Source organism: Pyxicephalus adspersus, chromosome 7, assembly GCF_032062135.1.
Source record: "Pyxicephalus adspersus chromosome 7, UCB_Pads_2.0, whole genome shotgun sequence".
Lineage (NCBI taxonomy): Eukaryota > Metazoa > Chordata > Amphibia > Anura > Pyxicephalidae > Pyxicephalus > Pyxicephalus adspersus.
In genome coordinates, this window is record NC_092864.1 from 6,392,791 (window position 1) to 6,408,088 (window position 15,298).

At 38.2% G+C, this 15,298-nt stretch overlaps 2 protein-coding genes across 2 annotated transcripts in view; both read left to right on the forward strand.

Annotated features, from left to right (window-relative positions):
- Positions 1–15,298, forward strand: part of LOC140334711 (uncharacterized) — a 62,295-nt gene that overhangs the window by 2,457 nt on the left and 44,540 nt on the right. The gene's annotated exons all lie outside the window — the stretch shown is intronic.
- Positions 3,639–12,127, forward strand: LOC140334982 (uncharacterized). Its single transcript, XM_072417301.1, has 4 exons — positions 3,639–3,760; positions 6,477–6,788; positions 7,202–7,549; positions 10,141–12,127. The coding sequence occupies exons 1-4, from the start codon at positions 3,691–3,693 to the stop codon at positions 10,548–10,550; spliced, it is 1,140 nt and encodes a 379-aa protein (XP_072273402.1). The 5' UTR covers positions 3,639–3,690; the 3' UTR covers positions 10,551–12,127.

Consider the following 15,298-nt stretch of genomic DNA (forward strand, 5'->3'; position numbering starts at 1 on the left):
ACATTAAATCTGTCATTGCTCCTATAGTTCACAAAGGTGTGTTGTTCCTTTCCAGCGATTCCATCAGTCGTCATTCAGAAAATGGAGAAGCAGGACAAGACCAGTTTTGCATTGTGCTCGGTGAATGGATTCTACCCCAGAGGTATCACAGTGGAAATTCTCAAGGACGGCACAGTCACAGAGGACTCAGTAATGACTGAATTTCACACAAATGCTGATGGCACTTACTCTGTTAACATGATTTTTAGGAGATCCATTGCAGGTTTGCTGGATCACCCAAGTTCACTAATGAAAGTGTCTCCTCTCCAGCTTTAGAAAGCTTTAATAAATCAGGCCCATTGTGAGAACTAATGAAAAATTCCACCTACGGTATTGCATGTACAACAGGTTGACTTTTGTTTCCCTCAACCTCAACAAGTTTCCAATTTAATTGATTTTATGTTTCTCTCCTACATTCAGATCTCCCCTGGCACCCAAAGCTGCAGACCACCCCAATAGAAAGCATCTTCCAGTGTGATCAGGTTCTCTTACAGTGCCGGGTTTCAGACTACTTCCCCGACATTCTGGTTGTGAAATGGTTTGAAAGGAAGACCCGCAGTCCAGATATGGTTGAAATTTCCAGTTCTCATAAGTACAAAATTTCAGAAATCTCCTCATACCAGATGGAGAACCAAACCTTTTCTTCTACAACAGTTTTATCATATAGTAGATCGGATCTTTCAGAGAATGGAGTAGAATTTACCTGTAGAGTGGAACATCCCAGCCTGGATACAGCCCTCCAATCCAGCATTGTACAGTACAGAGATGCAGGTAATTCAATCTATAGCTAAAACATATATTGTTAGAACTGCCCATAAGCATTACATTGTTCACAAGTTATCAGCGTGATTATTACCATCAAAGAGTATTTGATATGAGATTTTATTGACCTAATACAGGTTAGATTTTAAAAATTCCAAATAGATTTGTAACAAAAGCCAAATATTCATAAGATAAGAAGAAATCATATAACATTGAACAAGCAGAAAATTCCAATATGGAATTTTTGTAGGCTACTAAGAATCATTCCAATCCAATCAGTCCACAAATTGTAATAAAAACCATAGACTTTATTTACAAAATCATGTTAAATCATAGTCTTCAGATGAATGCAGAATATATGTGCAATATTGTTGAAAAAATAAAAAGACAAAAAACATGTGACCCAGCCTAATAAGGACATCAATCAATACCAAAAACCCAGGTAGGTATAATACATCCTATGAATGATAGTAAAAGATACGCTTAGCCAGTAGATGCTGGGAAATGGAGAGGTTAGCTGTGTGATGTGTAGCAATGTTTGTAACACATCAAAGCAAGGAGTTTTTAATTTTTTTTATTATAAAGAAAATTTAAAGTATTGAATATGCAAAAGCGACAATTACCAAAGTTTAAATTATTAAATAAACAGAAATATGAAAAATTTGGTAATATATAAATATTATTTGTTTAAAAAAATACATTTGCAGCACAAGCAAAAGAGCTCTTTGCTTTCAAACAATTAATGTCTGATAATGTACATGAGTGATTTTTTTTGCATTACAAAAATTATATACCACAATGACAATTTGAACTTTTTATGTTTTTAAATTGTAGAAAGATTACATTTCTATTAACGTTTTCTTTTTTTCCACACGTTATCCCTCTGTATTATTCTGTTTTTAAATGTAATTTTTGTGTTTTTCTGTCCAGCACATGAGCCAATATGGATTGTTGGGGAGATTGGGGGACCTTCTCGATGGATTCATGGGGAGAAGGTCACCGTGTATTGCTCAGTGTCTTATTGCTCTGAGGACACCAATGTGAAGTGGATGGTGAAACTGAGGGATGGACCAGCAGAAGAAATATCCAGCAATGGAGGAGATTCCCGGACAGACTCCGGTTACTTGTTATCTAAGGATATAGAAGAGGCTGATAGAGAAGGGCTGGTTAATATAACTTCATTACTGACATTTATACCATCTGTGTCCAAGCACCTGGGGGTGATAGTCAGCTGCACTGTCTCCTGTAATGGACAAACAGAGACCAAGGAATTTATACCCGGGTCTATTCATGGTAAGACAACAATTGCCTATTTCTATCACCATGCTTGTGTCAATACTGTTGTATGGAAAAACTAATGTATTAATTGTCTGGGATATTGTTTGTAAATTGTAATTGCTGTATATAAGCACCAATTCTTGACACAGAAGGGATCACTCAAGTCATTGGGTTTTGCTAATATTGTCTGGTCATATCTCCACCATGTTCTTATTTACTTCATCATCAATAAATGATAAAGATGATTGTAGTGTTAGGTGATTTGAAGTGTAATATACAATACACTTTTAATAGTATTGAGGTTTGTGGCTCGCAAAGTTTTTAAAGGCCCCACCAAAATATGGTCAATTTTAAAGCAACTCTGTCCAAGTACAAATGCTGTTAAGCTTTTTACCTTTGTTAAAGTTTTATTTAAATATTCACTTTTCCAGATGCCCATTCTGCCACCTCACACTTCAAGTTTCTCTTCTCCTAAAGTCTGACACGAAACAGATATTTTGTGTGTGCCGATCTTGATGGTTCCCCGCAGCTCCCACTGGTCCCTCATGTTGACGTAATATTATTTTATGTATTCTACAATGACTTGAAGTCAGTAAGAGAAACCAGTGAGTACTTTGGGGAACCACCAAGATCTACACACCCGGAAGTGTCAGCCTAGGAACATGTATATGTATATGTATAGGAACGTGGTATGTGGCAGTGTTTTGTGGGCTTCTAGAAAGGTGAGAAATTACACTGCTCTGTTACAGGTAACAACACCTTTAAGCATTGTTTCTTTAAATATTTTATCATTTTGGAGAGGGGTAAGATCATGTCATGTACAATTATTTGACATGAATAATATCTTGTATTATACAATTCTATTGTTTTACATAATAATTTATTCAGGTGTATCAATGACATTGGCAGCAGGAGACTTCTATCCGAATTTTAGGTTATTATAGACCACTTCAAGCCAAAGTATAGTTTTGTTTTGGGTTGTGCAGAAATGTTTTAGGGGCTCTATCAGTTTTTATTGCAATTAGGTAGATGTGATGCCTCTCTAATTAGGGTGAATAAACCCTAACCCATTTATGACAGTGAATCTATGACAGTGATTTATTGCTGTCATTGCTGTCTGTGAGGACTGTGAGTCCCCGGCTTCCATTTCTTGTACAGAGATAACAAATACAAGAAGTGTGATGCAGAACGATGAAATGACCAAACATGAAAGGTATTGGGTACAAACAAGGATCTAAACAGGGAACAGAAGTACACAGTCCATGGAACCAGGATAACATGCAGGTTCAGATAATTTGTTTTCTTTTTTTGAAATATATGAGATGGGATGATGGTTGCTGATGGTATTTACACCTTTTTATTTCTAATATTAGCAAAGCCACAAATCCTGGAAGGTGTGAAGACAAGTCTGTGTGATACTGGGGATGTTCTTTGTTCTCTGAACCTCCAGAATTTTTACCCCAAACATATGAAGATCAGCTGGAAATCAGGAGAGAATCAGCTAAAGTCCAAAGAGGAATATAAAGAGAATAATGATCACACATATAATGGTCTTCCTGTACAGCCAGACTGCTATTCACACCATCTGTGAGAGATGAAGATTCAGAAATCATGTGTACCATATCCCATCCCAGCCTGGAGAGACCGATAGAGAGAAGATCAGGACCACTACAGGTGCAGGGTGAGGGAACTCTCAATTATGGTCATTAAATGTAAATTGTAACTCCCCCTTTTGTTGAAAAAAAAAACAATTCCCCCCAGGATGCAAAGATTTCAACAAACTTTATTGCAGATTCTTTTTCTGTTGGAAGAAAACTCTGTTGGTTTGCTTAATGGGAAGTCCGGGTCATTATTACCATATGGTGTACGTTCAGTGCTCTGATGAGGAAAGTTGCAGAGACTTAATCAATTTAGAATTAGTTATTACATGGGGAGTATCACTATGAGTTCTCATCAGATATGAAATTTCCATAGCAAGGGATGCCTACAATATACTTATAATACAATATAACTTGTGTCCTAATGATGAGCTGACTAATGAGAAAATTAACAAACCAATCAAACAAACAGGGAATTACATTTCTGGGGATATTTTATCCTCTAACAGTGAACAGAACTAGTGTTGGTTGAATAGCTCACTATTCGATTCGTCAACTATTTGCTCGAATGAAGCAAACCTATTTGGGTCGAATTTCAAAGTCGAACACCATTAAAGTCAATGGGAGGAAAAATTCGATCACTGAAAAGGATCACTGAACGACTGTACACAGGATAAATAGTGAACAATCGCCGGCCAATCAGATCCGCCGTGGTGGTCGTTCATTTCCAACAACCTCGTTCGTCGGTGTTGTTGGTTACCTTTTTTTAGAATGATTTTTGGCCAATCGGTTGTTCATCGGTCGTTTCTAACGATAATTATTGGTCGTGTGTATGCAGCTTTATTCTACACGGACTGTTTCCTCAGCATTTAACCTGAGGCTTTTTAAAGCCCATGTTTGAAGTCCCCATGCATTCCAATGGGCTAATCTACACCAGGATGTTTTCCTCAGGCACGTTTTTGAGCGTTATCCTAAATGCTGTTTGCAATGTTTAAAGAATTAAAACGCTGGATAAACGCGGGCAAATGCTTCCATTGAACTCAATGGAGGCTTTTTCAAGCGTTCTTAGGCTTTTTGAAAGCTTCTATTGAAAACAATCGGGGCTTTTATAAACATTTGTAGCAGGACTTTGGAATCTAGAAGCTCCCTTTAATAAGGAGACTCCCAGATCTCCACCGCCCCACCCTGGGGAATGAGTACAGGGGTACATAAATCCCCTTACTAATTCCCTGAAAGGGTTAAAATATAAGTAAAAAATAGGACAAGGCTTTAATGTTAAAATTTTTTAATTTTTTAATTTTTTAATGTGTGTGTGTTTGTGTAATTTAACTTTTTTTTTATAGGTTATCCCAATGACAGGAGGATTTCCAGGGTTGCAATGAGCACAGCCCTGGAAATCCTCATGAGAGTGGGGGATTGCAGGGCACTAGGGGTTAAATGAGGACAAGCCATTCACCCCTAGTTTTGTTACACAAACACGCACATTTTTGAAAATAATTTAACATTAAAGCCTTGTCCAATCTTTTTACACATATTTTAACACTTTCAGGGAATGAGTAAGTGGGTTTATGTACCCCTGTACTCATTCCCTGGAAGGGTTAAAAATAAAACTTTTTTTAAACGCTTATGAAAAATTGCAGCAACTCATGGCAAGCCCCGTCATAGGCGTTCATAAAAGTTTTTTAGCTTTAAAATGCTTGTAAAAGTGCATACAAACGCATATAAATGTTCCTACCATGTTTATAAAACAGTTCATGTAGACCCAACCTTAAAGAGGACCTGTCACATCAACAATAAAGAGCACCTGTCACATCAATATTGTGACAGGTGTTCTTTAATATTGATGTGACAGGTTCACTTTAATATTGATGTGACAGGTACTCTTTAATATTGATGTGACAGGTACTCTTTAATATTGATGTGACAGGTACTCTATAATATTCATGTGACAGGATCTCTTTAATTTTCATGTTACAGGTCCCCTTTAATATTCATGTGACAGGTTTTCTTTAATGTTCATGTGACAGGCCCCCTTTAATATTCATGTGACAGGTTCTCTTTAGAATTCATGTGACAGGTACTCTTTAATATTCATGTAACAGGTACTATTTATTATTCATGTGATAGGTCCCCTTTATTATTCTTGTGACAGGTACTCTTTAATATTCATGTGACAGTTCCCCTTTATTATTCATGTGACCGGTACTCTTTAATATTTGTGTGACAGGTCCTCTTTATTAGTGTATATGTGTATATATATTTTCCTCTCCCCAGCCAATCACAGAGCAGTAGGGGTGATGAATGGTGGTACATTTCTCCATTGAACCTCTATTACCCTGGTATCGCCTGAGGTTACAGCTAAGTGAGGGCATGTGCCATGATTAATAATGTCATTGTAGGGTAACCTGTAAAAAATAAAAAAAATAGTTAAAATAAAAACACACACTAAATAAATTCATTTAAGAATAATATTTATTTTTTTAACTTTTTTCCCAAATTTTTGCAGTCGAATCCCGTGTTTTTCGGGTCGGGTCTATCCAAATCCAACAGCCATATTCGGGTCCAAGATAAGGACAACCCAAATTCGAACACCAACACTAAACAGAACCTCCCAGGATCTCTGCATTTAGTTTTTTGACAGATTTTAGACATTTACAGAAGGTGCAGAGTGAAATGGAAATGTAATTTTCTTACTATTGTGAGGTTTTACCTTTATTGTAACTCACTCCTCATACGACAATGTAGTAAATGTTTCATATGACATTAATTAATTATTGTAATGCTTTTATGTCCTTCCAGCTAAACCAAAGGTGAAAAAAGCAATGAAACTATCCTTGGGTACCGGAGAAGTGATATTCACACAGATACTGGAGAACTTCTACCCCAAAGATATTCAGATTAGGTGGTGTTACTGGTCAGGAAAGAAGCTGGAGCAATACTTACCATCAGAGGAGAAATATCAACCTGATTTATATAAAACATTTACTGTTACCAGTGTATGTAAAGTCCCCGAGGATCTTTTACACAATATAAACTTCAAAGTGAGAGTGACCTGGAGACACAAATCCATGGATGAGGCGGAATACAAGGAAATGTCAATAAAGGATAAAGGTAAGAGACGAGTCAAAGCATTTTATATTTCCATAATATACCTCCAGTCCTGCAACCATTACACTATGCTGATGATCTGTGTATTGAAGACATGTAATCTATTTTATTATGATAAAGTCTGTAGTAAAAAACTTTTATTTTATTTTTGGGAAGAATGAGAAAAGAATAAAAGCTCTGCCAAGTGTTTTTTGATATATAATTTAGCAAATTGTGTAAAGGAATAATTGTTACAGTCAGTCTGTGATACTCTTAGGAAGGGAAGATCTAGTTATCAGGATCTATCTAATGGTGGCAGATACCTTTCATATTTATCTATTATAAACACTGAGACTTCTTTCGCCATGATTATATTACACACAAAGTCCGCTATGCTGTTTTGTAAGTAGGGAATATTTCACTTTTTGTTTTGTTAGAATTTCCCTGGAAGCCAAACTTGGAGCTGTCAGTCCCGCCCCTGAGGATTGGTGAAGAAGCCACCATACAGTCCAAAATAACAAAATACCTTCCTGATGCTGTGACGGTGACATGGCTTAGAAAGGAGATACAATCAGGAGAAATGTATCCTTTGTCCTCAGATGGGATATACAGAATTACTGATACTCCACTAGGCAAACAGAAAGACAAGCTGTATGGATATAATTCATCTGTGACCTTCTCCTCCTCCATGGAGAGAGATGATGGTGTGGAATATATCTGCAGGGTGGAACATCCCAGTCTGGAGCAGCCAATAGAGAAGAGTACAGGAGATTTATATGTCAGTGGTAGGTACCACATAAACTGCAATCAAAGCAGACATTTGAATAAATCTTGGTGTAGTTAAGCACAATTCCTGCCTTACTTACCATTACTGTATTACTATGCATACATGTGTTTGTGTTATTAGTTCCCCCTATATGTAGAGTTCAGGTGATCGGTTGTACACTACGCAATATGAGATCTGGAGGTAATACATGTGGATTGGGGATTGCAAAAGAGACTTTAAGGGTGGAATACCTCTATGAATTAAACATGACACTTCATGTAATATTTTATCACAGTACTCCTTCTGATAGCAAAACCAAATCATAAAATGTTGAAAAATATATAAAATATATATTAAAAAGCCATTTGTAAAGCGACACTCCATAAGATGCACTTTTTTCCCCAAAAAGTTGGGGGAAAATGTTTGAGCGTCTTATGGAGCGATAATTGCAGGCCGGCTGCAGTACCTTCAGTGGCCACTGGGCCACAGAGGTTACAGCTGCACGATGTCTGTATGTGTATTACAGCCGGTGTCTTATAAGATATTCCTACTTTAGAAATGTGTACTACCAGCTGATTGGGCGAGTACAATAACATCACAATCAGCTGTTTCTGCTCTGTCTGTGCACACATCTTTTTTTTCTATGGGATTTTGCTTTAGTGTGAGTAGGCGTGTCCTACAGACCTCGGAGCTCTGCCGTGCCCTGCACACTTCGTACAGTGAGATAATCCCGCCCCTTCCTATACCAGCAGCATGATAGCTGTGTCTGTGTCCATGCTGCTGTCATTATCCCCAATGTATAAACCTTCATATCTCCCACACTGATTGTTGTAGAAACTTGTAGTACACAGGGGACTCCGAGAGCTGATAATAAGCTTATTTTAAACTTATTTAAACTTATAATTTCAGGTTTATACATTGGGGATAATGACAGCAGCAGAGACACAGACACACTGCTCATGCTGCTGATATACGAGGGGTAGGATTATTTCACAGTGTAAGGTGAATTGTAAAGTATAGTACTAGTTCAGAATATTGTTTTCTTGTTTTCCTCCTCTAAACTTAATTTTATCCTTTTGTCAGATGCGTCTTATAAAATATGGTTTGTGTAAAATGTTATTTTTGAATTGTGGAGCAGACTGAAAACTTACACATTTTTGTGAAAAGAGCAAAAGAAAAACAGCCCACTTGGTAGCTATTATTCACACATTGGGCCTGATTTATTAGCTTTCCAAGGCTGGAGAGGATAGAATTTCATTAGTGAAGCTGGATGATCCAGCAAATCTGAAAATGATCTGGTCCAGAATTCAAAACATTTGCTAAAAAATAGGAAATTACTTTGAAGAAAACCATTCCAGGTTTGCTGGATCACCCAGCTTCACCAATGAAAGTGTATCCTCTCCAGTCTTAGAGAGCTTTAATAAATCAGGCCCAATACATTGTAGAATGTTGGGCAGAAGATGATTTTAAACAAGAGCTCTGGACACTGCAGCTGATTAACCCCCCTAGCGGTAATCCCGAGTGTGACTCAGGGTGGCCTTTACATGCAAAAAGCGATAATCCTGAGTCACACTCGGGGTAACTTTAGGAGCCCCCTTTACCTTTGCCCCACGCTCCAGCGGCGAGCCGATGGTCCTGCTGTGATGTCAGGGCGCCGGTCCGTAGGGGGACGTGGCCTGACAGGAAATTTAAAAGCAGATTACTGAGTAATCTGCTTTTAAATACCACCCGGGTCCCGACCACGCCACTGCCCGCATCTCCAGAGAAATGCAAAGCACAATTCAGGACTTCTACATTGTGCTTTACATCTCACTGCAGATGCAAGCAGCAATAGCAAATTCCAGGGGTGGTCATCCCCAGAATTTGCTATTTCTGCTGGCATCTGCAGCGAGATGTGAATCACAATGTGGAAGCCCTGCATTGTGCTTTGCATCTCTCTAGAGATGCGAGCAGCAGCAGCTCCAGCATCTGTGTGAGCAGGCGGGGACATCCCCACTCACATCACCCGGGAGGATGAGTCACCTTCTGGGTGATGTGAGTGGTGATGTATTGGGAGGTGTGTCTGGGAGGGAAATTTTAAAACAAATTAAAATGTACACACATTTTTAATTTTATATTTTTTTTTTAATTACATTGTTGTATATTATTTCATTATTTTTTAAAATTATTATTTATAATTATGTATTATATTATAATTTATGATTATAATATAATAAATAAATATAATTATCATACCTGGGAGTTAATCCTAAGAATTACAGGCCCACAATATAAACAAAAATTTCTATGCAAAAAAAATAGGATCACTTTTTGCATGAAAAAACTGACCGAATTAGAACACTAGGGGGGTAACCAAACTCTGAAACGAAAGTTATTTTAGCATTATATCAATACACTAAGACAGTGGACTGAACAAATACAGACTTAGTAGAAACTTTGTGCAAGTAGTGTTGTCTATCAAATCAGATTCTTTCATATTAAAAATATCTTCTGAATGCTTATTTTAGAATAGTTGAGAGGGCAAACTATATTAGTCTCTGTAAGTATTTGCTGTAGAAGCTCCTATCCTGTATTTCAGATAACTAGCTGTTTTTTGTGTGTTTTTGACAGCACCTGAATCACAGAATTCAGATATACAGGGTGATATGACTACATCAGCGACCCCCAGCAATTTAAATCTTGGTGCACCTATACCAGAATCTCACCATTCACCTGCACAAGATGTCTCCTATATGATGGCCTACCAACATAATCCTGGTGTTTTAGTTCCAGAGTCGTACCATCCACCTCCAGAAAATGAGTCTTACATAATAGATGGCCAAAATCATTCTTGTGTTCCAGTTCCAGAGTTGTACCATCCAGCTCAAGAAGATGAGTCTGACTTGATGGAGTGTGAAAATAATTCTTGTGTTCCAGTTCCAGAGTCGTACCATCCAGCTCTAGAAGATGATTCTGACTTGATGGAGTGTGAAAATCAGTCTGGTGTTCAAGATCCAGTTGAGTCTACCATGATGACTTAAGAACATTACCCCGGGAGTTTTACCACGAGACTTGCCACCACATCATTGATTGGATAAAAAACAAAATTATTTTTGACTAATCTGTAGATTACCCAAATTACAATTAAGTTCTTTAGGGACATATGGAGTCTCCTGGCTTACATTTAATTATCAAAAAATTGCAAAGGTTCATGGGCAGTTAATTTGGATACTGGAACTTCTTGGCCACAAACCATTTACTTGCAATCTCTGTTGAAGAATATTGGATGCAAATTGTATTTTTTAGTTATTTCTATTATTTTTGCAAGTAAGCCAAATCACTGGTAAACCCAGGTAGAAAGGCATTGCCATGAGGAAAAAGTACTAAAGCAAAAAATTTCCAAGTTTTACCATACAGCTGGGATATGGCCTTTTTGAGCAGAATATGGTGAATACATAAATGAGATTCCATGTCTAGAGAAATGCCTTAATTAATTAAGTGGTTTGCCTATTTAGTATACCCCTAATCCCTAAAAATTACCACCCTGGAAAATAGGAAATACTGGCTGGTAACCCCCAGGCAAGAAAGGCTGGGAGAATGTTTCCCCCTTCTATGTGAATACCAGACCACATCCCCTCAGAATTCGGTGGGTGTTTTGGAGGGCCCCCACATTTCTAGGGAATCTCCCTTAAACACTGTCTGAGCTAAGAAGCATACGGGCTAGTAATCACATACCAGGGGTGCTATATATCTGCAGCAGGGCTTTCTAGGTGGATACCCAAACAGCCCACAACTTCTGTGTGCCAGACTATTGGGGGGAGGAAGGGGAAAAAACATTTTGTAAAGATATTTGTAATGTAAAAACTAAAGAAAAAATGGAAATGCTAAACCTGTGTTAGAAACATGTATTCAGTATCAGTATTCTCCATAAGCTAAATGGCCCAGGCTGGGTCTGACATTCCTTACATGTCTTGTTTGTTGTAAGAGGGGTAAACGAGTATAACTTTTTTTTGCTTTGGAGAATTATTGTTCACCCTTTTTGATGAAATTTTTGCTGTGCAAAAATTCACGTATAACACATATTTAATTTTTAATAGACAGAAAATTAAAAAGTGAATCTCGACTGGGAGACTGGAAAAATATGGGTAAATGGTGACCAAATCACCTGACACAAAATGTGAAAATTTTTATCTTGAATTTATAAAAGGCCAGCATATTACTCTATACTTTACAAAGTCCATAGTTACGAGCATCACTAACTGTCTTTCAAGGGGCTCACAATCTAATGTTTTTATCATAATCATATGTAATTAACACAGTCTAAGTGCAATTTTGAGGGTGTCAATTAACCAAACTGCATGTTTTTGGAATGTGGGAGGAAACTGGAGTACCCGGAAGAAAACCCATGAAAACACAGGGAGAACCTGCAAACTCCATGCAGAAAGTGTCGTGACTGAGACTCAAACCTGGGACCCAGCTCTTCAAAGGAAAGAGTGGTGGCCACCAAGCCAATAAAAATAGCCCAAAGCCACTGCCACTAAAGAATATTGCACTATATAAGCATATCCTATGAATGTCTTTTTATGATGTTTGTATATAATAAACAATGTAACGAGTTTCTAAGCAGAAAAATTATTTCTCATCTACTTTTTCCACTTTATATGGAGTAGGGAAGGCATAAAACACATGTTTTTAGTAAATTAAGGAGATTTCTTTTCCCGTCCTGTGAACAGACATGAAGTGAGGGTAATACTCCATAGTCACAGGAAGAATTTTTCTATTGGAAGATTTTCTCCATATTCCTGTTCAGGTCACAACACAAATTTGAATTTCCCATTAATATTTATTTAGATGACAATTGTCTCCAGGGTAAATAGGATGACTCTCCCCAGTGAGGACACAAACCTGCCTGGTGTTCTAATCATTTACTTACCCACCTAAAACAACAAATACAATGTTTTAGGTTTAGATACACATTAAGCTGAACCCGAATAATGTTAATGCAAAGGTATTAGATTTGTTAAAGCTTTTCCTGGGATAAAGAATAATAGAAGGGTTGGAATATTTACATTTAGTAGTGAATGCAATGTCCTAGCCTTTCTTCAATGATGGTCAGGTGACCATAATCCTAGTGTAAGGCGCTGATGCAGCACCAGTGCGCACCAAAGGCCAATCCTCAACTCTAACTTAGCATTGTTCATGTGAAGTAAGGCCCTGCTTAACTTCGGGAGGCTAGTTGCACCATCCCAGCACCATCCCACTCCTGGTTTCCCCCAAGACTTCTGTGCACAGGGGATGACATTTGGGGAAGCATTGACAGAGGACCGAGAGCCCACATGTCCAGGACAGGCTATATAACAGGAGGTCAGACAGGCCAGGGTCAGTAACCAGGTGATCCATAAATATGACACAGTACAAGAGAGTCAAGAAGAAGCAAGTTCAGGAAGCAGAGCTAGAAGTCATACAAAGGTACATGGAAGTGTATAGAAGAGGAGTTCCAGTGGAGTCACGTGTATACAAGATATGTACAATTCCTCGAGTAGGATGATTGCCAACCCTGGTAGTATAATCAACAGAACAAAACAGAGGGGACAAAAGAGGGTTTTTAAGGCAATTTCAATTATATTCAATAATCAATTTACAAACAATAATCAGTATGGTTCTGTCTTATAGGCGGAAAAAATTAATACAATTCTCAATTTTGGTCCCGTCAATTTTTTGTATAATAGCAAGACTAGACATTTATCACCTACTGTACAAGTATTTAGTCATCAGAAATAAACTTGGCAAAGACGCCTGTATGCCGTCGCAAAATAAGTGATGGAATAGTGAAACAGGTGCCCGCAGCATTGTTACCCGACATGTTTCACCTACATTAGGTTTTTCAGGGGTAGCTGTGCGCCTTAGCATGTATAATCTGAGTGCATTATAAATAATAGAAATTTTAGGTCTAACATAACAGTATATTGCTAGTATACACAGTCAATATGAAACTTAGGTAGCATAAAACATCTTATTCACATAAGAAAGTTATTATATTATATATGAGATACATTGTGAAGTTTTTAGAAAAAATTGTACAAAGGAAACCTAGTCATGATAGTGCAATTATAAGTGTTAAGAAACGTCACTTATGTTGATTTGGATAAGGAGTATTATGAAGTAGATGAATTGTGTTGAATGGAGATACATTTCTCATTAATTGCTGTATATAACGGAATAGATATATGTTAGATTGGTACCATATTATTATTTTGAGTAGAAAGGTCTCTACCTGGTCTCAGGAGTATGTCAAATGAGGAGAGATGAGGGTCGCCTATCTGGCCCACCCATCAAGGGTATTGGTAAGTTTAGGGATCCCACAGTAATGGAGTCTAAAATAAATGGTAAAAAAGGTTCTAGATAGTATATAATCTACAGTACTAAGTATTGACCCAGTATAATCTATAATGCATTGACTATAATTTTCATTGATATTTAAATTAGAGTAATAATTATTGACTAATTCTGAAGTAAGACACATAAAAAAGTAAATAGTAAGTACTGTTGTATGTGCAGTAAGTCTAAGAGAGCATAAGTAGGGACATTAATGAAGTTAAAGGTACATACCCAATGAATGTCACCAACTAGATAAAGTGTGCTGCAGCACCAGTGTCCTCCTGACGATAGGACGCACGCCCCAGGGGATTCCGGAGCCTGCTTTTAAAGCATGTGGGCATCAGCGTTGCGGGTCTCCCTGTGATGTCAAAACGTCTGGGACTCAACGAGAGTCTCATCCATTGTCCGAACAATGCATCAATTCCATCCCGTGAGTGTCATAGCGATGCCCATGGGGAGAGATTAACACATTCGGGTTTCCTGCCCCCACCACCCAACTTCATCGCTGATTAGAGGGCCACTAGTTGCGGCCAATCCGTGAAGTGTGCCTGTATAACAGTGCTGCACCAATGGGGAGATAGCAGAGCCAGACAGTATGGCTCCACAGGGTATGCATCGGGACATTGGTCACAAAGTCGGCTAGTGGGGGAAGAGGCAGTGTGACTAGGGAAATAGTTGGGGGAATGGTCAGGGATATACATAAGGCATAAACATAAATACTGTTTATAGCAAAAGTGTGAAATGAAAGGGAATGTAAAAATAAAAATAAATATAGAAATTCTGTAACCTAATACAAGAATAAACAGTATATATGTCTAGTGGTTTTTAAGTAAATTGGCCTATTTCTGTACAAAAAGAAAAATATATACGCAGTTCACTGTTGCAATTATTTGTGGTGAAAGCGTTTAGTGGCCTATTTCTGTACAAAAAAAAAATATACATCGCTTTTAGGTGTGTTTGAATTTACTTTGAATTTATTTAGTTCAAGTAAAAGTATGTCAGACAGAGAAGTGGCAGGCCATGCACAGAGGAGTGGCAAAGTAAGGGGGCGTGTCAGCAGGAGTCGCAGCGAGAGGCCTGAGCTCCCAGTGTCATCTAGCGGTCCTATCTTGACCATCTTAACCCAGCAATTCTTGATTGGTTAACTCGGTCATCCACTTCATCCTAAGTGACATCAAACACCCCCAGCCAACAGTCAGTGGGTTCGTCAGACACAACCCTTCGTTGCTACGTCCCGGGAGCAGGCCCTGTGCCCTCACCTGTCCTCAACCTGCCTCTGTCCTTTGATGTTCCCTCAGCCACAGAAGTATTGTATGGTGTGGGCTCAGCACCACTATTCAGCGAGGACGAGCTAGTGGAGGGCAGTCAGCAGCTACTGCACAGCCAAGATCTGGAGGAGACATCTGCCGCT

Coding starts and splice junctions, on each gene's coding strand:
- LOC140334982 (XM_072417301.1), top strand. CDS start 3,691: ATGTGTACCATATCCCATCCCAGCCTGGAGAGACCGATAGAGAGAAGA. Junction 3,761..6,476: donor AGGACCACTACAGGTGCAGG/GTGAGGGAACTC, acceptor ATGTCCTTCCAG/CTAAACCAAAGGTGAAAAAA. Junction 7,550..10,140: donor AGGAGATTTATATGTCAGTG/GTAGGTACCACA, acceptor TGTTTTTGACAG/CACCTGAATCACAGAATTCA.